This window comes from Ixodes scapularis, unplaced genomic scaffold (genome assembly GCF_016920785.2).
Source record: "Ixodes scapularis isolate PalLabHiFi unplaced genomic scaffold, ASM1692078v2 PGA_scaffold6__148_contigs__length_123643588, whole genome shotgun sequence".
In the NCBI taxonomy this organism is placed as follows: Eukaryota; Metazoa; Arthropoda; class Arachnida; order Ixodida; family Ixodidae; genus Ixodes; species Ixodes scapularis.
Genome location: NW_024609881.1, coordinates 41,085,783 through 41,108,725, shown reverse-complemented (window position 1 = coordinate 41,108,725; position 22,943 = coordinate 41,085,783). Strand labels below are relative to the sequence as shown.

Genomic DNA, 22,943 nt, shown 5'->3' with positions numbered 1-22,943 from the left:
TCACGACGGTCTGCTGAGGGGTGCCCACTACAGTAACATCACTCACGTAAAAAGTAGTAAAAATCAAACCAGATTGGCTAGAGAAGCAAGACTAAAACATATGCAACTCATGCTGTTGTAATATTCAGAATCACAACATCCATTTACTCAAATCTAAATTAAAATCAAGAAAACAGCTATAAATATTACAGTTATCTCGATGTGGGTTGTCATAATTATTTTGAATCCTTGATTGCAGGAATATAGTGGTCATAGCTGATGGATAAAACGTTAAAAGGTTCCGGCTGACAGGGGTGACGGGACAGGGCGTGAATATCTATCAACCATGATAAGTCTTAATTTCAAGTTACCGTAAACAAATTTTCGCAAAAAAGGGCCTCCTTACCGCTGACTCAGAGAATACACGTCGGCGGAGTAAGGTTTTTTAATGGTTAAAACATCGCCTCTTAATAAAACTGTCCATCACTATTCCAATTATTCGTTTCTGTCCAATTTGTAGAGCAATGATTTGTGACAGGATCAGTCAATTCCAAATGACACAGCCAAATCCAAGCCGTAATCAAGCTAAAAATATATACAGGTAAAGATAAAGAGAAATGATGTGAATATTGGCGACACAGTCGTAAAATTACGTCAAATGTTCTTGATATGCGTACACAGTGACGGAATCATGATTACTGAAAGAACGTCAGCTGTCAGATACAGACACCAAGATCCGTGATTCAAGATACTGGTGGAATCAAGATGCCTTCCATATTATATAAAAAAAAGATAATCGCGCACTTTCTAGAAAACACAGTACATTTAGATTTCTGGGGTTAATTGACAAGGCAATTTATCGAACAATGTTTCGAAACACGTTTTATGTAGACTGGAAAGCAGCAACAATCATATGCCGACTTCACATCTAAAAAAACCCAAAAAACTTAACATCATCAGCAAATAGAAGTGCCCTTGCATCGGTTACACAATAAACAATATTGTCTATAATTAAACAAGAAGCAAAGCGGTTTCAAAATTGACTCCTGAGGCACTCCTGATCATAAAATAAATTGGTGAGAGTAAATAATAAAAACACATACGGAATTGCGACTATCATTCAGACAGCTTTGTACCTAATTACAGGCTGTAGCGCAAGCTCTAAGACAACTACCGCGATTACTTTATTACGGGGACGAAATTACCCTCCGCGTAGACCGATTCATCAAAATCACTGGATACTTTTTTATTGACTCATTTTCGTGAATCGTACCAAATTACATGAACTAATGGACGATAGGTAAGGAACGTCCTACGATAATTTTCATCATAACGCCACGAGGAGCTTCTAACGCACCCATTAACGCAGCGCGCACGAACGCACAAAGAAATGACTTTGTAGTTGTCTTATTTCAGCACTAAAAATTAGACCCAGCTTGAAACATCTGAGGGGAAAAAAAAAGAGAGCCTCCTACATAGCGCGACACTGTTAACTCGAAGCAATAACCTCTTTCTTCTGTTTTTAGTTTATGATCAGAACATTGTGCTTGTGTGGTGGTGTGCTCTTTTTGGCCAGTATCTCAGCAATGGTTACTAATGTTCTCCAGTACCCTTGAAAGGAGCAGGCGAAAAGGAGCAGGCGAAAATTCGCCGAGGTCTCAGAGTTCACTCAGAGTAACGCTTTGTGTATATCATTGGAAATGTGTGCAGGGTAATTGAATTGCTGTACGAATGTCGCGTCAACAGCGGAGGTGCGCATATGACCTAAATAATACGAGCTTCGTATAATAATAATAATAATAATAATAATAATAATAATAATAATACATTTATTCACACATGTAGAATCAACAATGGAATTACGGGTCCGGTCAAAGCCAGCATGGGCTTGTGGGACCAGGCCCTGCAGTAAAAGAATTCGGAAGTGCACATTGTCACGAGGAAGAGAAAAGAAAAAAGACAGTTGCACAAGACAGTGGCAGTGGCACAAGACAAAACAAAGGCACGAGATAAAAGGCATAGTTTCATGAATCCAAACCATCACATGTTGTAGGCTGAGCACTATGCACACGATGCGTTGACCCCGTTGTCTGAAGGATTGTAGCTCGAAGTGATCGAACGACGAGGGATCACTGACACTCATGGACACGAAAGCTTGCACATACCGTAGATTGTAACTGTGTCGCTGTTAAGGTGGCATCGCACACACACACCAAAGTACCGAAGTAAAGTGAAAGAAAAAACAACCATGAGCACATGGAGACTATTGTCTATGTCCTTGATGGGTGCAGGCCTGTGTCAGACGCAGACGTCTATTTTTGGTATTGATAGCCATCATAAAAGACAACATAGTACAAGGTGCCGGTGCATATCTGAAATTAGGGTTGTATTGGATGCGCGCTGGCCAAGAAGTATGGGGTCAAAATTTGATACCAATTCCGCGTGCTTTATATCATTGCATCGATACGGCAGAATACATCTTTCTCAAGCTTTTCGTCAATGTTTTGTTGGAAGTAATTGCCAAAACCGACTCAGGGATGCTATTGAAGACATTAGGCACATAGAATATACGCAAACTTTCACCATAATGGGTCCTTACATGAGGAATTTGGAAACGAAGATGATTTCTTAGGTCACGAGATGGTAAGGATGGTATAATAAACTCACTGTCCCAAAAATGTCTTCGTATTACAGTCTGAAGGAACAGGGAGTGAAACGTAGGCAGTTCCAAGAACGAGAAAAGGTTGACATTTTTTGAACATTCTGTGTTGTATGCAATGCTCTTTAGAGTATTTCGTAGAATTCTGTCAATTCTTGACTGCCATAGAAGGGGGCAATTAAAAAAAAATGGTGATGCCATACCTCAGGACACTGTAAGTAAGAGCATGCATTATACATTTTCTTATAGTTAGCGGCATATATGTCTTAATATGGTACATCATACAAGCGACTGTTCTCAACCGTTGACATAGGTATGACATGTGGGTGTTCCAAGATAGGTCGCAATCGAAGTGAATGCCCAGGTACTTAATCGTGTTAACATATTGAACAGGCTCACAGGTAGAACATGAGCAGCCTGAGTTATGAAGAAAGAGTGGAGCGGTTAAACTCACGCTTTTTAAAGGGTTGCGGAAACAAATAAGCTTTGTTTTGGTAGTATTTACTCGAAGTTTGTTTGCCTGGAACCAGTCCATTACCTTATTGGCATCTACTTGCAGCATGTTAACCGCATGGTGATATGAAATATGTTGAGACAATAAAACTGTGTCATCTGCATATTGTAGTATCACACAGTTCGTCGTAACGGATGACATATCATTCACGTAGATGTTAAAAAATAAAGGAGAAAGAATTGAACCCTGCGGGACACCAGATGTTAAAGAAACTTGAGAGCTGTGGAAATTATCTATTGACACAATCTGAGAGCGATTAGACAAGTAATTCTCCAAAATGGCATGAAAGGGACCACGAAAGCCGATCCTATACAACTTGTCCAACAGAAGCTTGTGATTCACAGTGTCAAAAGCCTTAGCAACATCGATGAAAAGAGCACATGCGTACATATTTTTGTCAAAAGTTGAGTGTAGTATGTCCGAAAAATGTTCAAGTAGGTTAGTAGTACCTCGACCAAATATAAATCCATATTGATTTGGAGTGATTATTGCGTGTTTTTCAAGGAAACTGGACATTGCAACAAAAATATGCTTCTCTAATATCTGGGAAATGGATGACAATATTGATATTGGTCGGTACGAGGTAATAATAATAATAATAATAATAATAATAATTTTATTGGCGATGGGGAGAAGTTTAAAGAAGTTTAATTAGCGGGACTGGACAAAGCCTGCTTGGTCTTATGGGCCCAGGCCCAGTATGCTAAGTTGTCTATTAAAATGTTTAGATTATAATTTGCTTGCAATACATTATTGCTTACACATACGTATCTTTACACCCATATACATGCACAAATGTCATTATTGTTGCACCTCTAAACCATAGTGAAGCAGTGCCAGGTCGTTGCCTCGGGAGTGATTGCTGTCTGAAGACCGGCCGAGAGACGCCCAAACAGACACACACACACACACACCCGCACAGGCACAAATGGGCTGAAGTAGACCGGAAGAAATGTCGTAGAGTATATAACTCTTCTCGAGAGGGAGCAATCACAATTCCGTAAAATGATATGCAAAAAAAAATATTGATTACAATGAAAAGTATACTAAATTATGCAATTTTGAAATTAGTTAACATTTTCTTCAAATTTCTTCTCGTCGTAGCCTTGAGAATACGCTCTGGAAGCTTATTGAAAATAAGAGTAACGTAATATGAGCGAACTCTCTTACCGTAACGCGTGAAGCATCGCGGGGTTTCAAAGCGAGTTGCGTGGCGAAAATTCCTTTGAGAGATGAAGGGACGCTTAGAGTCATCGCTCCAGAAGTGGCGAAGCACAACGCTTTGTAGAAATAAGGAATAAAAAGTTGGTAATTGCAGAGTTTCAAAGAGTTCTATGTCAGATGTGAAATTCATTTGGTATCCAGCGCTTTTCAATAAGCCTTTTAGAATACGATTGATCTTGTCATGCCATAGTTCTGAGCAATTTGCGAACAGAGTGATGCCGTACCTAAGTATACTGTAGCCTAGAGCATGCGTGGTTGACTTTCTAATAGTAAATGGCATTTACACTTTTTGATTAAAGAGTAAATAACTAACACTACGAAGATTCTTACATATTTGTGAGAGATGCCTGTTCCAGGACATATCCGAGTCGAAATGTATGCCCAAATCCTTCACATTATTAACACATTCTAATGGCAGACATTTGCAGTTGCGACAGTTTGATTTGTGTAAGACAACCGACGAGCGCAGATTCAATTTCTTTAGTGGACTTCTAAAGCAGACCAACTGTGTCTTGGACATGTTAATTTTTATTAGATTTTCGTCAAAACAGTCCATTAGCTGCGTCGCGTCCTCTGTCAATAGATGTATTGCTTCGTCATAATTCAGATGACGAGATATGAGAACAGTATCGTCTGCATACTGAAATATTCTGCAGTTGGATACTCTGGTTGAGATGTCGTTCACATACAAATTAAAAAGTAAGGGTGACAGAACTGATCCCTGAGGAACTCCCGCTTTTATCATTACGCGCGAACTTTGAAAATTTCGAACACTTACAATTTCCGATCGATCAGAAAAGAAGTTTTCTATTAATGCAAAAAATGGACCTTAGAAGCCGAAGTTATAAAGTTTCTGAAGAAGCAACTTATGGCTGACCGTATCGAATGCTTTAGCAAAATCTAGGAAAAAGGCACACGTAAATAGGTTATTATCAAATGCAGTGTGTATGCGATCGGTGAAATCCTCAAGTAAGGACTGAGTGCCTCGTCCAGCTACGAAACCGTATTGATTCTCTGATAAAATTTCAGAGGTGTCAACAAAACTAGTACTTATATTGGACATGTATTTTTCCAATATCTCGCCAATGCACGGTAAGATTGAGATGGGTCGATAGCAGTCTATCCGACTTGGTGTTCCCCCCTTGAAGAGTGGTTTTACGAGTGCTGCGGGTTTTTAATTCAGCAGGAATGTTGCAAGACGACAGGATACCATTTATCATGATAAGAATGACGTTTTTGATAGTTTCAAAGTTTCGGCAGAGGTCTCCAATTCGTACGCCATCGATACCTGGAGACTTTTCCGCTTTATACCGAATACAATTGATTGCAATGTGTGCTCATCTATTGGGGGCAAAAAAGCAGATGGAGATATTTGTCAACATGACTAGGAGTGATGAATGTCACTCTGGAATCCCTGGAAATTCCCGATGATGTCGCAAATTGCTTGTTGAAGTCATTCACAGTTGACTGCAAGTCCGAACCCAAATGCTTCTCTAGGGACGCAATTATGGGTTGCCTAGATGCCCACCCTCGAAATTCGAAATGCGTTTATTAAGTCCCAGGTTTCTCGTGGATTGTACCTCGTCTCAAAAAAACTTTTTTTGGAAGTAACGGCGCTTTTAGGATCGGATCATCGCATTCAATTTGTTTCTCGCGCAACAGAATTCTGCTCTTAGCTCCAAGTTACTAGGAGCGCGACGAGAGCGTATTCATAACGCCTCTTTATCTTTAATGGCTGTCATGATATTGATGTCCAGCCAGGGCTTATCTGATCGTTGTTAGAAATTGACTACTTTGTTGGAGTTCTCAGAAAAAGACTGAAAAATTGCAACAAAAGGAGGGTATACATTACAACGTTCTCTATATTGCAGGAAGTCATTCCAGTTGAAGGCAGCAACTAAAGCATCACATTTAACAGTATCTGTTATAATTACGCACGTTTGGTTTCTTCTACTATATTTCTATCGGGTAGCTTGGTGCTCCAAGTGAAAACCTACCAAGTAGTGATCGGAAAGCTTTTGATGAATGACAGCGGTTTTCACAAGTCATCTGGGGCTCTGATATTTATGTGATCGATGCAAGCGACTACTAGTGTACCAGATAGAAGTTCTTCTCTTGTTGGGATGTTAATGGTATTTTCAATTCCATAGTCAGACAGTAAACTTAAGTAGTCACAAACTGTAGATTTGTTAGGCTTTGAAGTGCCAATATTCATGTCTCCTATTAAACAAAATTGCCCTTCTGACCGCAACTCTTTGGGGATAATGTACAGTTTTGCTAGAAAAAGCGAGGGGTTCTCCGAAGGTGGCCTGTACACTGCCAGCAAGAATAAAGAAAATGTGCAGTACGTAACTTTGATGGCGATTGATTCTGCATGTTGAAAAGACACACCTGTACTCGTTGGCAGCCATTTGTCCTTAATATGAATGGCAATACCACCGCCCCTACGAATATTACGCGTGTAAAAAAATTCATTATACCCATTCAAGACAAACTGATTATATTGACAAGCTGTCACATCAATCTCGGTTAGAACAAATATATCTACAGCTGGAACTAAGTTGTTTACGACTATTTGGAACTCCTCCCAATGCTTTCTTAAGCTTCTAATATTTACATGAATAATTGTTAATGAATGATTATAAATTGGACCTAAAATAGGATTAAATGAATTACAATCTGGAAGGAAGTAACAAGTTGTAGAAGAGATACTCATCTATGTTTAAGTGATTTGATCCAGTGCACCAGTGTCAGTGATGCGGAGGAGGGGAGAGTTCTGGCTCTGCTTAGCGTAGATTTTGCCATGTCGGAACCATACAAATTTGAAATTATTTTCCTTCCCTCTGGTCCGCGCCATCCAAAATAGCTTCCTGTTTGAATCCATGAGATTTTCGTTAAAATATACTCGGGGATGAGAATCATCCCGAGGTAAATAACCCAGGCGTCCTCTGTAGCCCATCCAGTGCTCCTCAATGGAGACAGACGAGAATCGGATTAGCACGGGTGGTACTGCACCAGACTTCACCGGCAGGCGATGTGCAGAAACGATATGTGAAGGATGAAAACCCTCAATGTTGATTTTTTGTGCGAGCCCTGTTAGATGATCCATAATGTTCTCCTGGGGTGAAAATGGGATGCCATGCACCTCTAAATTGGAGAGACGATTAAATTGCTCCATGTCATTCTGATTTGTTTTTAGCTGTTGGATTTCACGTGCCTGCTCAGATACGGTGGATTGCAAGGAACATGTTTCAGCTTGTAGCCCTTTGATTATTGTGGCCTGAGATTTAACTGAGGTCACAAGGGAGTCATACTGTGACGAGACAAAGCTAATTGATTCCTGCATTGTATTGACCAAGTCGCGCATTGTGTCGACGGCCTTTTTCATCGATAATAAAGCATCGACCTTTGGGCGTAGTTCGTGAAGGGCATCAACGGTGTCCTTCCACGAAAGCAGAAGGTCACGTTTTTTGTTCACCAAAAATAGCTCTGCCAAAAAGGCAATGGGATCAGCTTGAGATGACGGAGTGAGATCGCCGTCAAGATTTGATTTAGACAGTCCTCCCCGGCATCCGGGGCAGCGCCATTTCTCATGTTTTGCGGCGCACATCCCTTTGAATGTGCTTTCCGAGACACCGGAACTTCCTAAATGGTAGGCAAGCGCGCAGTCTGCACATTTCATGAAGCGACCGTCATTAATAATAATAATTATAATAATAACTTTATTCACCATATCACATATGATGGGAGCTAGAAAAAAAAGTTGGCAAAGCAGCTTGACGGGTCTCCAGCCCCTTCAACAGGTACACAGCGGGAGCCAAGTTTCGAACAAAGCAGAAAAATAAAAAAATAAAAGTAGAATAAACTGAAATGACCACAAAACGCTATTGTGGTAAGACAAAAAGATGGCTAACAGGCCATCAACTACGCATAAAATCAACAATGGCAAAAATATGCTAAAAAGTTTCCGCCTTCAAACAACGCAATGATAAGCAACAACAACAAATTTATTTCAACAGTTGATAGTCACGTAACTCACGCGGGCTAGAAGGTATACCAACATTCGAAGTTATGAAAGAGTTTAGAAATGTAGGAAATGCTCTTCTAATCATTTGAAGGGGTAATCTGTCCGCATGTATTAACCATCCGGAAATCTGAGTTGCGAGTAGAATGTGTAAGTGCCCTTTTTCTAAGGGATACCCTGCCTAGCAGGAAGCTATCTATCACAAAATATTCTTGTTTATACTTCATTATAAGCCTGTATTCGTATTGTTAGTGTATTCTTAGTACCCGAATGTTTAAAAAATTGGGGGGGGGGGGGTGAAAAGATGAGGCACGTTACACACGAGTCTTAATGCTCAGTTTTGCAGTAAGAATATTATATGTAAATTTGTTTTTGTAGTGGTGCCCCATACCAAATGGCAATAGTTCAAATGAGATACAAATAATGTGTTATGCATAAGTAGTTTAACACTTGGTGGAAGAATTAGACGATGGCTATGTAACAGATCCATTATACAAGCAAGTTTAGAAACAACGTAATTTAAGAACGCTTTCCAAGAAATGTGATTTGAAAACAACGCGCCAATGGTCTTGAACGTGTTAACTATTTCAATGGTGGACGAGTAGAGGAAGATGTCGCTCACAATATTAACGAAACGGAATTTCCACCATTGAAGCCGCCGCCAGAAATAAACAAAACTGCCTATAGACATGAAGTAGGCCGCTTGGAGAAGAAAAAAAACTCTGTCTGAATTGCGATGTGGTGGACTTAGTAAGGTTTTTGATATGAGTATTTGCTTTTAGCTTCACCGGTCTCTCTAGAACATATACTTCTATAAAGGGCAGCGAAGCAATGTTCGAAGCGTGCAAAATAACATTCGTAAATTTCAATATTTTTTGTTAACTCAGATACTTGAATATTTTTGTTTGGTTTTCATCTATTAGAAGATTGAATGAAGCGCATTTCAGTGAGAGTGGCCCGGGAAGTGCGAGAGGTGCATCGCTCACTATTTTCAGCTGCTCTTTCATCCGGCGAGTGATGTCGACGGACCTCTTGCGTATGCGCTTGACAGCGACCAGCTGACCACGGTATAGCCCCACCTGCGACAGGAGGAAGGTGACAGATGCCGTCACAATATCATGAACATTGTCAACGTCTACGAACATTGTTTCTTATGTTCCTATTTGCTTTCACGTGTAAAGCTTCTCGTTTTTTTTTTCTTTTGCTCTTTCAAATCCGACCAACTTTATATATCTATCCACAGTATCTGACGCAAGAGATTCGAGATCGTTGCTCAGTTCCATACTACTTCCGAACTCAAATTTCTCAGCCGCAACCTGCGTGCACAAAAGCATTGTTAATAGCTACTACGTTGAAATCAAATGATTTAACAAATAAGGAATGTGCGCTCAATTCCTTAGGTTAAACAATGTGATTCAATTAATTTTATTTTGACATGTTCTGTACGCATAGGAACCACCAATACAATCAAGCTTCCTATTGGAAGCATTTTGTCTTGACTCCTCTGAACAAATTATTGAAATGAAGTTTGAATCTCAAAGTTAAAAGAAGTGTAAATCTCCCACTCTTACAACGATTCTGGATCATCGGGCAGCCCGGTGCCTGGTGAGACATGCGGCCAGCTTTCATTAGGGATAAGTCCAATATTTTTAACATTAAAAAAAAAAAACACTCTGCTCAGCTTATATTTCTTTAATTGTTCACTTTGGCGCAAGGGAGAGACAGTGCGCCATTTTGCATCGAAATACTGCGATTCTGCTGCGTAACCTCAAAGAAAACAAACGTATTATTGCCCGATCTGCTGCCTCATGCGGCGGTCATGGCCGACATGATCTGACGACATGGCACACAAAATTCCGTGGCGTCATGTAATGAAAGTAAACAAAAATATTTCCCCTGCTTTGTTATCTTCCCCATTGTATCCGCAGTTAGTCACCTTTTGCCTTAACCACTCGCCGCGACCTATCGCCTTCGCCCATGCTGAAGTGCAAGCAAGAAAAATGTTTTTGTGTTCTTCATTGTGGTAGGTGACGTAGACTAACTCCCCCAATTAATTAGCGAAAGTACGAAAATCGTCGCGCCACTCTTTTAAGCTCGCTTATTGCAGAGACTGTCAAGTGACCTTACATCTAGAATCCAGCAACATTCGTCACGAAAAGCACATCACTAGCACAACCTCTCGTTCACGAGGAGTTCAATGTTCAGGAATGGCAATTATAAAAATCAGTGATATTATGCTGGCGCATATTTCTGGAGCAATCAGTGCCGTCAGATTATTTAATGCAAGGTCTATTATTCAAAAACAAAGCCTCGATACATTTCAGTGGCTGCGTTCTAGACGCCGCACCGTTCGCGTTTAAGGAAATCGTGTGGCCACTTTCCGAAGTAGTGCCAGCATTTCTCTTTCGCAGTGTGCTCTATTTTAACCGTTCCGCGTGCCGCAAAAACCAGGGCCGTGATGGATAGGCATTATCAAGCAATTTCATTTTTTTTCAGCACGTGAACAGGCAAACAAATAATTTTTTTTCAGAGCTGTAACATCGTTAGTGCATCAAAGCTAGGAATTTATACATCATATAGGTGGACTGAAGTAGAAATTGGTAGACTTAGACGGGCTGGATCCCGTTCATATCTGAAGAATAATGCTGAAATGCGTGGAAACATTAGTGTAGAATAGGTTGAGTATACGTCCCTTAGGAGACGAAGAGAATCACCGTTCCCTATTGGTTACTGGTTCACTACGGCTAATTCAGTGTTTAAGGTACTGCAGAACGTGGTGCAAGGATCGGCCACTAAATCCCTGAATACTTTGCAGCCTATTTCAAATGAATATAAAATAGGAGAGCAGTTCTACTCTATTGAAAATCCGTCTATGCGGCCCACCGGAATGTTTTTAAATGCTTTGACGTACCCTTGAAATGTAACTGCAAAGAAAAAAAAGTGTTGCTTTAAACAGCCTAATTGGGACCAAGCATATGTCACAAAACAAATCTTTCGCGAAAACAAATATCATTTTTGCAATATTTACGACACGGGACGGTAATTTAGTCGGAGTCAGAACCTCTCCACATCTGAATCTCGCGCTCTTTCGACCCCCGCGAAGGACCAATACGTCCCACCACTCACTTTTGATTTTGCTCTTGGAGTGACTTGGCAGCGGAGTTGAACGACGTACGCAGCGCCTCTACTTCCGGCGCGTCTTGTCAAAGATACGCCGCGGATCGGGGGGCGGGGGGGGAGGGGGGGGGGGGGGCGGGGCGTAGGTGCCGTTGATCTCCGGTGGAAGCTAGAGCCGGTTTGCTTTCGTTGTTTTTGCTTGGTCGGAAAAGGTCTGGCAACAAACCGCGTTAAACATGAAGCCGGTATTCTTTTCGTTTGACGGGACGCGAGAAGCTCCGCGTTTTGCGAGCGCATGTAGCCAAGTCGTGACCGGAGAAGTGCCCCTGGGTGATTTCAGATAAGATCGACCAAAGGGTGGCTGGTCGACATTTTTAAATCAACTGATGTTTTTATATGACATTGTCTAGTGTCAGAAAACCTTTGTCTAGTGTCAGACCAGAAAAAAAATTTGGAGACAAGAAAAATCGTAAGGCAGGGAGAGGTGGACAGTTGCAATAACGCGCACTGATGGAGGGGGCAAGTTTGAAAGTGAATAATTAAAACAATAAAATTAGGAGAATTTTAACACTTTTTACAAACAAACTATGGGTACAACTTGCTTGTAATATAAAGTAATAATATTTATTAAAAATTTATTTATTTTCTAAAAATTGCAAAACATGCCTGCTCGAACGACAAATGGCAAACTTTGGAAATCTGTATCTCATGAAATAATTTAATCATTATTACATAACTTGCAGACATTATTTTACTAATATATGGCTATCATTGAAAAAATAAATAAGGTATCTGAGTGACACAATAGTTACAATATATTCAGGCAAACATGGGAAAAAAATCAAACAAAGAAAAATTCCAATGCAAATAAAAAAAAACGCCCCCTTCGATTTTTTTTTTAAATTTGGGTACCCTGTTATACTCTATTCCGGCATTCATTTCTAGTGAAAACATGTTGCATCATTGCACTGTGAAAGAAGAAACAACTCCCCAAAGTAGGGTCCTTTTTCAAAGCCTACACTTAGCAGTGTCCTATACAAGAAGTGACTCTGAGTTCCAGTTTCATGAAACTTGCACAAATCTTTTATATACATTTATTCAGATGAGGTCATTGATAAAAAAGAGCGATCGGTCCCACAGTAAAAGGGAGGAGAAACTATATACAGCATTTTACATAAGCGTACAAAGTGGTATCATATTAGAGACTAATGATTTGAGAAAAGATGATGCAGTGTGAAGTTGTACCTTCCGGTATATTTTACATCTAGAGTAAAATAAATAACTTTACTTCCACACACAAAAACAAAGATATAATAGTAAGATATTTAGGTTGGCTGTGTATTTACGATTACAAACAATTTCAGGTGACGGATGCCATAGTGCCTAACTGGAGCAGCTTCGATGCTCTCGGTGTATGAATGAATCGTGGCAAGGCGATATATTTTATCCTGCTCGAGGATAACATTTTGGGATTTTTTTATAGTGATCAGATAAAAATTATTAGTAACCACCAACAAAAACAGTAGGGTAAATACCCCGTGAAGAAAATTGTGATAAATAAGATGTCCCTGCATTCAAAATGAGCAGTCCTTGGGAAATCAAATTCCGCACTTTACGCTAAGGTTTTCCTCGCTGTACCCATTTAATAAAGTTGCTTCCAAGCAGATCCTACTGTCCGTGCTACATATACGTCACAGGTCCCTTCTGTTGATGACTTGCTGAGCCGCCACGCGTGCCAAGGCTGAATGCCAGGGAAGGCGCGCACCGTCAGCCACTCTTCTTTTTTTTTGTTCACGATACCGAACAACCTCATTTTCGTCCAGATATACAAGATGCACGCCTTTCAGTTTCTTTGATAGAACGCTCACCATTGTCCTGGCCGTCTGAATTGCGCTTACTGAACGTTCTCTCAGGTTGTTCAGCGTGGCCTGGTGCTTCACGAGTCCGCCAACTCCGTCACATGCATTTTTCCCATGTCCAGATGCAGAAAATAACCACTGGGCTTGTGGGCAATCGTCCTTTGCAAATTAGTGAAGCTGGTAGCGATTCTTGGAATGACTGGCGGCGCCGTCACTTACGTACGTCACGTACGAGTATACCGCAACGTTGTCTTCAACCCACTCCTTCACTTTTTCTAGAGCCAAGCAAGCGTGAGCGGCGTCGTGACACAGGTCCTCACTGATGATGGCAAAGCTGTTTGTAGATTTTCTTGTCGTCACTACACATGTAAATATCGAAACTTGTTTTTTTTTTCCAGTGATATGCTTGCACTTCGTCAGGAAGCACGATGGTCCAGTTTTCAGCAAAGTCAAAATGAAAGACAATGCTCCCGCGTTGTATGCACTGTTTTTCATCGTAGATCGCTTTACCTTGCGTTTGCCGGATATGGTTGTGAAGTAACCAAATTCCAACCGTCACTTGGATGACTTTTAGAAAAGTCTCAGGTTCCAAAGTTTTTTTCAGAAGGTCGCCGGACTCCCATGTTGCAAGCACAATCTCTTCATCCTCCGGGATATCAAGTCCCTGGAGTGTAAGAAACTGGCCTTTTGGGCAGTATTGTGAAAGGCTACGACACACCCGTAGCACGTTTACGAGAGCGGCGCGTGCCCCTAGCTCACGTGGTGCAAAGCACGCTCTTGCACCGACCGGCGGCTCGTGCGGGAGCTTTGGAGAACTCGGCTCTCGAGGCAACCTTTGTACAAGCTGGGTGTCCGTGTCTGTGTGTGCGCGTGGATGACTCTTCAGCGAGCGAGCCACCACGCCGAGAGACCCGCCACGAACTTCTTCGGCATTGGCTGGCCGTTGGCACACGAACTTCTTCCACATTGGCTGCCGAGGACCACGTAGGCCCCTGCGATTGGACAAGCCAGTGAACGGCGAGATGGGAGGCGGATATATAAAGAAAGGACACCCGTGAAGTTGTTGCGGTACGAACACTGAAATGATGTTGTAATTAATGTAAATATAGTGTGTTCTATTTTGCTGAGCTCGTCGCCTCCCGGCTCCTCGATCCTGTCTCCTACCCGGCACAAAGTAGTGTCGCCGGGCTGGGAGCCTTCGTCGGAACGCTCAATCACGACAACTGGTGGCAGCGGTGGGATACGACTACGTGGGACTCGACTTCGTGGAATTCGACTACGCTGGATCGACTTCGCCGGACCATGACTTCTTGTGTGGGTGAGTGCCCGGCCCTTTCTTTCTCAATCTGCCAGACCCATTAGCTCAAAGTTTTGCCTATGGGGGTTGGAGATAATCGTTGTTAGAAGGACTGTGTGACCGTTCTAACGCGAGCATTTTATGAGAAAGGGGGCCAAGACAAGCTAGATCATGAGTCTAGAGGCGTTCCGTTGGCATGAGCTGGTACAGGTCTGTACCGAATTAGGAATCGATTTGGGGCAGACAAAAAGAAAACCGCACATCATCAAACTCCTTCAAGCCGAAGACGTCAGTGTTGAGGAGTTCGCAGAGGCTCTGGAGGAAGTTCGCGAAAGGGAGCGGGAGGAACGCAGAAAGCGGAAAGACCGGAAGAAGGCTCGCGAGAGGGCTAGAAAGGAACTCGAGAGGGCGCTCGAGGCGGCGAGATGGGAGCTCGAGAAGCGCGAGTATAAGCGCGAAATGGAGCGGCTCGACTACGAGTTCGAGCAGCTCGAGCTCGCGAAGAAAGCGCGGGAGTTGGAGGCTCTTTGTCGGGCAACAGGCGTTGAAGCGGTAACAGGGAAGGCGTGTCAGAGAAAGGAGAAAGTGGGAGCTGGGGACACTAAGATGACCGGAGACCAGCGTCTTTCTCCCGACACGGCCGTCACCGTTCTTCGCAAGCCCGACCCGAACTCCGAGCGGCGGGACGGTGAGAGTGACGTGAAAGCAGCAACAGAACTGGTGTGTCAGGAAAAGAGGAAAATGGAAGCGGGGGACACCGAGGTGACCGGAAACCAGCATGTTTCCTCCGACACGACCGACGCTGTTCCACGCAAGACCGACGCCGTTCCGTACAAGACCGACCGAACGCCCGAGCGGCGGGAAAAGGAAGAGAAGGCTCTTCGGGCGTCCAGCTGCGACTTCCTGGAGGATGAAGGCGACGCCAAGACTGAGACGACGCCGGGGGAGTCCAGCCAGCTCATGAAGAGCAGCGCCGAGATGCCGGGGAGAGCGGCCCAGCAATCAAGCCAGGATCCTGACCGCTCTGATCGGCACGCGTGCGGCTTTGAGGACAAGCCCACGGCGCCATCGCAGGAGTCCAAGCGGCCCACCAGGAGGGAGGTGGTTGAGATTTCCCTCGACGAGATCAACCACACCTGCCTGGTGTGGTTGGGGAACCCGGACTCCAGGTCATTCACGGAGTCCAGGTGCAGGGAGGACGACGAGTGCGCGTCCGGCAGCGGGTCGTCATCAGGGTTGGAGGACGGGAGACCCCAAGCCGGCCATCCCAGGGGACCTGCAACCGGCGGTGGCTGCGCGGGCAAGGGACCCTCCGGAGTCACGATGGAGCCCGGGCGGGACCAAACAGGCCCGACGCAGGTGCTTCTAAGGACGTCGTCGTCCTCGCGGCATGGGGGATCCGCCACCGAGAACTTGGAGGCCGTCATGATCCAGCGACCGAGACGCAAGAGGAAGAGGCGGCGCCGAATCAGCGTTGTACGCTCTAGCAGCAACGCTTCCTGCGAAGAGCGCCAAGGAAAGCGCGACGAGCGCCCCTTCAAAAAGAAAAAAGCGGTCCTCGAGGCTGGGAGGGGGAAGACTCCGAGCCCCTCGTCCCAACGAGCCACGGACCCACAGCTCAAGTACGAGCAAGCAGCCTGGAGGAGGCAACAACGAGCCTGGAATGACTCGGCGAGGTTCCAGACGGAGTCACAGCTCATCGCCTGTGGTTCAGCCTGGCGTCACGTCGGACGCGGAGACTAAGGGAGATCTCCGAGACTGCGACTTCGGGCCTGCACGCAAGTCCAAGGAGAAGAACTTGAACAGTCCGAGTGATGCCAAGAACAAACAGGGCGTGGGTTAGATACAAAGAAGGACTTTCGAGGGAAAAGGTGGTTCTTTAAGTGCTATTGAGTCGACTAGGTTATCCGGCAAGTTTATTAGCTTTTCTTTTTTTCGGGAGTCCGAGTTTTGCATTTCGTTGGGTTTTAGCTTGTTGTGTTAGCGTTGTTCCTTTAAAGCGGTCTTCTCCTCAGTAGAGCTTGCATTACGGAGGACGTGATCAAATTTAATAGGGATATACCCTATGTGAGTTACGTTCCGGTTTGTAATGTGGTTTTGTTTTCACGGGAGTCCGTTTTATTTTGGGTTGAGCGTTAGAGGGCTTTTATTGGTCTACAAAAGTTTCTTTCGCTAAAGCAACCTGTCGTAGGAAATAAGTTTATGTGTGTCTTTCGTTGATAGAATAGCACGGAACTTTCAAGTGGCATTTTTTATTGTTGTTTGAGAGTGGTCTGGCGGATTGAAGGTATGGAGGGCTGGGCGCTCGGCCGCGCGGAGTCTGGTTCGGTGTTGTGGGTTGCGTTACTGTCACTTCCCAGAGTTGACTCCAGCCTGGACCTCAGTCGCCAGCCTTGCCGTGAGACCACGTCTTTCAAGGGACCAGTGTGGACTGCTCCCCTTCAAGACACTCTTCCCAGCGGCGGAGGAGCTATTGTGAAAGGCTACGACACACCCGTACCATGTTTACGAGAGCGGCGCGTGCCCCTAGCTCACGTGGAGCAAAGCACGCTCTTGCACCGACCGGCGGCTCGTGCGGGAGCTTTGGAGAACTCGGCTCTCGAGGCAACCTTTGTACAAGCTGGGTGTCCGTGTCTGTGTGTGCGCGTGGATGACTCTTCAGCGAGCGAGCCACCACGCCGAGAGACCCGCCACGAACTTCTTCGGCATTGGCTGGCCGTTGGCACACGAACTTCTTCCACATTGGCTGCCGAGGACCACGTAGGCCCCTGCGATTGGACAAGCCAGTGAACGGCGAGATGGGAGGCGGATATATAAAGAAAGGACACCCGTGAAGTTGTTGCGGTACGAACACTGAAATGATGTTGTAATTAATGTAAATATAGTGTGTTCTATTTTGCTGAGCTCGTCGCCTCCCGGCTCCTCGATCCTGTCTCCTACCCGGCACAAAGTAGTGTCGCCGGGCTGGGAGCCTTCGTCGGAACGCTCAATCACGACAGCAGTGATCACAGTCTCCTTGAAGGCACAGTTCTGTTGCTGGGTCGCACAGAAATGCCGAGTTCATTTCACCAGTGTTGAATGTTGAGCCTGTAACGTTCTCAAGAGCGGCAATACAAAGATAATAATTGGCGCAGCGCACACAAACGCACACTTCCTGGTGTGGAATACATTGGACCCATCTAGGGCGCAACGAATAAAATTTCGTTAGCCCAACGCCGGAATCGGGATGCTTGTCTTTGTATATACGGAAGGCCTCTCGTATTGAGCGTGTCATGAAGCGCTTTGGCACGAACGTTTTCTCTCCGTTGAGCATGACAGAGATGACGTCCTTCTGGTTGGGACTTTGGCGCGAACATTGTAGCTCGTCTTTCGTGAAGTACTCTAGGGCAGCAGACAGGTTCTCAGGGCTCACCTTGCACCTCGTGTAAGGATCCGGCTCATACCACACGCCATGCGTTTCCTTGAGTTTTCGGGATTTACTGATGAGGTACATTGAGGCCTGTGGAATCATCTTTTGAACCTCATTCTTCGTCAGTGTTGACGGTAGGAGTGTAAGCAATTGACAACGTTCCCGGAGAGAGGTGGCGGTTTCACAGGCCTGCCGAAAGTTGTCCACCCACTCAGTGCATGTGGAGCATGTTGGTTCGGACGACCCTGATGGTGCGTCCCTGTCGTACGCAATACGTAGCCTTGGGCGTATATTCTTGACAGCAACCTGCTCCAGTTCTGTCTGCTTTCTCTTGACATAGGCAGGCCTGTCCCGACTTCTTACGATGCTTGGTTCTCTCAGCGGCGACACATCTGTAGGTAGTATGCTGCGATTTAGATCTTCAATTGCTTCTTCAGCTGGCACAAATATGTCAGGGCACTGCTCTGAGCTTCGCATCGAGATCTCCTTAGTGATGTGCATGAAGCAATGGTAGCACAGGTAGTCCGTCGCACTCACTTTGGTGGAACAGTCAGGCGGAAGCATTTGCTTCAACGAGTTTAGGTCCAACTCGCCAATACTTCGAAAATTCCGCTGCTTTGGTATAGTCTTTTTGTGTTTGCAAAAGTAATCTCCACAAAACACTCGTTCGGAGCTCCAGGACGTCTTCATAATGTACACATAAATAATACAAATTAAACCCCAACTGATGGCATATAATTGCCAAGTGAAAGAACTACTGGGTGCACAAGTGACACGTCCGAGGCTGAGGAGCTCACTCACTGCAAACGTACATTTGAAAAGAGAGGTCACAACTGAGGCTGTCGGCAAAGCTTGATCCACGTCAAAGGAAGAAAGAGGGAAAGTCTCCAGACAAAAAACTGTGGTCAGCGGCCTTCGAAAAAGACTTTCCGGAATCGCACTGTCGTCCCTCCACGCGCTGATATGAAAGCACCCGAGCTTCTACCACGTGGTTTATGACACAGCCTGAGCCATGTCGGCGACCGGTTCGCGAGGGGTTGGCGGTGGGCTTACGTTGATGGTCACTCGGATTAGCCCTTGCTGTACTGAGCTACCGCCTGCAGTGCCTTATCGCCGGCTGGTGTCAACAACGAGAACACACACACCCTGTCTACACCAAAACTACAAGCGTTCACCGCAAACGCGTCGCCGCCGGTTTTAAGCTTTTGTGAAATTGCTTTCTTTTGCCGCGGAGAACCGCCTTATCTTAACTACGCGCCTGAAATCCTTCCAGGCGGGCGTACACAATATCAAGCGTTTCGAGAAATGCCCGTGGAGTAGAACTATGGGAAAATTCGGAGCCCGCGATGTCGATATCGTCGCCGTTGTGTTAGTACGCCGTCGCGTACTGCAGTCCCCCGTTGGCGGAGGGGGGGGGGGGGGACGGTCTTACTACGATAACATGGCGACAGCGTTTACACTCTATGTATTTACGCGAGGCTCGAGTATTTGGGGATAATGCTGCCGGTTGGTGTGCCCCTTTGTGCCTGATATTATCGCCCGTGACGCCAGCGAGTGAAATGGCGACAGGCATGACTGCTCAGTAAACAGGCGTCGGCGGCCATGTTTTGCTGGTTGAAGCGAACCTCCTTGTCCTTGACAGCGAGCGGGGAAATGCGAAAAAAAGATTGTATCGGCCGTTTTGCCAGAACTAGCGACGAGTGTCGTCTGCGGTTTCCGGCAACTATTTTGCCATAATCGTGAGCTTAGCGAGGAAATGATTTTTGCTAGCCACAGAACACTACCACGCAGAAAGGGAATGCTTGAACATGTTTTTGTTCTGGATATATATCAGGGATATATATATGAGAGAGAGAGAGAGAGATGAAGGTAGAGCGGAAGAGGGAATACCATATAGTGTCGCAGGAGAATAAAGTAAACGAAGTTCCTAGTGGCCGATGGCTGCATGATCTTTTCTCGGATCACTAGTCCGTAATATGATAGCTCTTTGTACACAGTAGTTTCTCCTTAATTTAAGTGTGTGAACGATTTCTTTAGTTATCATTGGCCTCATCTGAATAAAAATATATAAAAGATGTGTGTTGGTTTCATGAAACTGTAACTCAGAGTCAGTTCTTGTATAAAACACTGCTAAGTGTAGGCTTTGAAAAAGGACCCTACTTTGGGGAGTTGTATCTTCTTTCTCAATAAAATGATGCAACATATTTTTAATGGAAATAAATGCCGAAATAGAGTATAACAGGTTACCTAAATTAAAAAAAAAAATCGAGGGTGGTGTTTTTTTTTATTTGCATCGGAATTTTTCTTTGTTTGATTTTTTTTCCATGTTTGACTAAATATATCTTAACTATTGTATCGCACAGATACCTTAGTTTTTTTTTTAAATATTAGCTATATATTAGTAGAATAATATCTGCAAAGTATATTATAATGATTAAATTATTTCATGAGATACAGACCTCCAAAGTTTGCCATTTGTCGTTCGAGCAGGCATGTTTGTCAATTTTTAAAAAAATAAATAAATTTTAAATAAATATGATTACTTTATATTACAAGCAAGCTATACCCATAGTTTGCGCCTAAAACGTATTAGAGTTCTCTTAATGTTATCGCTTTAGTTATTCACTCTCAAACGGGCCCCCTCCATCAGTGCGCGTTAATGCAACTGTCCACCACCTCATGCCTTACGATTTTTCCTGTCCCCAAGTATTTTTTCTAGTCAAAACTAAGTTTGGATTCGTTCATACCAGACACTAGACAATAACATATAAAAACATCAGTTGATTTGAAAATGTCGACTAGCCATCCTTTGGTCGATCTTATCTGAAATCACCCCCCCTTGATGTTTCCGGAAGACGAAAAGTATCATTTGTAACCGTCTTGTGCGCTTTAAAAGCGAAGGGAGTGACAGGGTCCACGAGTGCGCAACCACAAGCCAACGTTCACGTCACCGCTGCTTTGACTTCGGCGATCTCGTTCTGTATTGTCCTACCCGGCGATCCGGCAAAGAACTGAAACGCTCGTGGTGTGTGGTGAGGGGCTCGGAAGTAGAAACCTAGACTAACCGGGAGCGCAAATTGGTTGCAGTGGAATTGAGGTTCAACGGGTTCAATCCCGTCGTCGGCAGGTGATCCAGTCCAGCTGGTTCGGGAGGACGCAGCGAGCGTTCTTAATAGTGATTCATTGTTCCATTTCAAATTGTGTAAGATTCCCGACGCATACGGTGAGTAAAAAACTGCAGGCATTTTTAACAAAACTAAGTCGTTTTAATTAAAAAATGAACTCTGAATTGTTTTCCTAAATCTGCCATTTTTCTGCTTTGTGCTGTTGAACTGCGTTTGCACAGCGACGCACACCGCTCAAATAGATGATACGGTCCTGCAAACGACAGGTTATACAAAATATCAGGGAAACATAAGTCACAACCGATATTTTTCTGGAAATCTCGTATGAGTTTGTTGAACTCATCATGCGGTGTGAATAAATTTGGTCAATATTTCCTACCTGTCTACAGATGCATGCACTGAGCCCATTTTTTACTCAGTTCTTTTCATTTATTTTGGGAAGAGGCGTTGGTGCATTTATTACGGTACAATGACTTGAGAGTTCAGAAACTGGGGAGGACGAGCAAGCTTCCCCAACTTTGTCTTTTTGCTCTCTGGCACTGCCCCTAGTTTCAAGTTCTAGTTTCAGTAGACATAAATACTAGCAGGTACAAACTGATCTAAAGCAGGTAAAAGACTGGGATGTGGGGACGGTGCGGACTGCGTGTTTCGCGCTTTTCGCAAGGTAACTGGGAAAGTGCTTTTGCGAAAGATGTGAAATATGCAACCGATTTTGTTATGCATGTCGTTTGCGTCTCTCCAGCAAAACGAATAAGATGATCTAAAAAGCCGCAATCGCAAGCTAAGGTTCACAATAACACTACACATTCATTTCAAACAACTTTACGTAAAAAGGTTCGGAAGCCGTGAAAAAAATCTGTCGGCTAACGCAGAATTCGGACGCGCGAAGGCTTCTCGGGGAGCTGTTACGTGATAACCTGTCTGTACCGTGCAGGTATTTTACGTAACAGCTGTGTCTCTGTCGCGGACGTTCGGTGCACCTGGTGCGAATCTCGAAGGCCTCCGGAGCGAAATGACGAGAACATACCTGGACCAGCCGAATAGCATTCAGCGGGCCATCTTTCGCTGCGACATGGCTGCTGGAAGACTCGCTTTAGCGATCACTCATCTGGCAGCACTTTACAGAACAACGGTGCCGAAAGGAGCTGACATCTCCAAAACATAAACAACATTTGCACGCGCAAGCGAAAAAAAAAAAAATTCACGCTAAGAAAGCAAAGAGGAAAATGAAAGTAACAAACCGCACTCTGAAAGCCCAAACCCCACGTCACTTCCTAAAACTAACAGCTGCGACAGCTGCCAAATACACACTTCATCACTTCAGGAAGTTTCACTCAGGCACCTGGGTCAACACGAAACACTGATCAATTCGGCGAAACGACTGTCAAGGAAGGAAAGACCGGCGGGAGCAGAGACTTCGGAGGCCATGGAAGAATGGCGAAGATTTTGTGTTTTTATGATATGAATCCAAACGGAAGTGCCCGTCCTCTAAACCGTTTGTAAAGAATAATAACTGGAATCACATAGATTGTTCTTTAAACGTAGAAATATGTTGCTCAAAAAGAAATTACAACATATCACAAAGGTTTAACAACCAAGATCTGAGCTGTCAATCAATCTTTAGCTATTGAGAATAATTGTTATCGGACGTCGCTCCGGGACGTATAGCAGCCACTCCGTGACGTTTAATTCCCACTTTGTGGCGTGGGGTTAAAAACGGACGAAACAGCCACAAA

At 44.3% G+C, this 22,943-nt stretch overlaps 1 protein-coding gene across 1 annotated transcript in view; it reads right to left on the bottom strand.

Annotated features, from left to right (window-relative positions):
• Positions 1 to 22,943, bottom strand: part of LOC8025322 (guanylate cyclase 32E) — a 312,963-nt gene that overhangs the window by 70,278 nt on the left and 219,742 nt on the right. Inside the window, exon 11 of the mRNA XM_040210470.2 lies at positions 9,387 to 9,479. Within this exon, the coding sequence (XP_040066404.1) occupies positions 9,387 to 9,479 (93 nt within the window). The remainder of the gene's footprint in view (positions 1 to 9,386; positions 9,480 to 22,943) is intronic.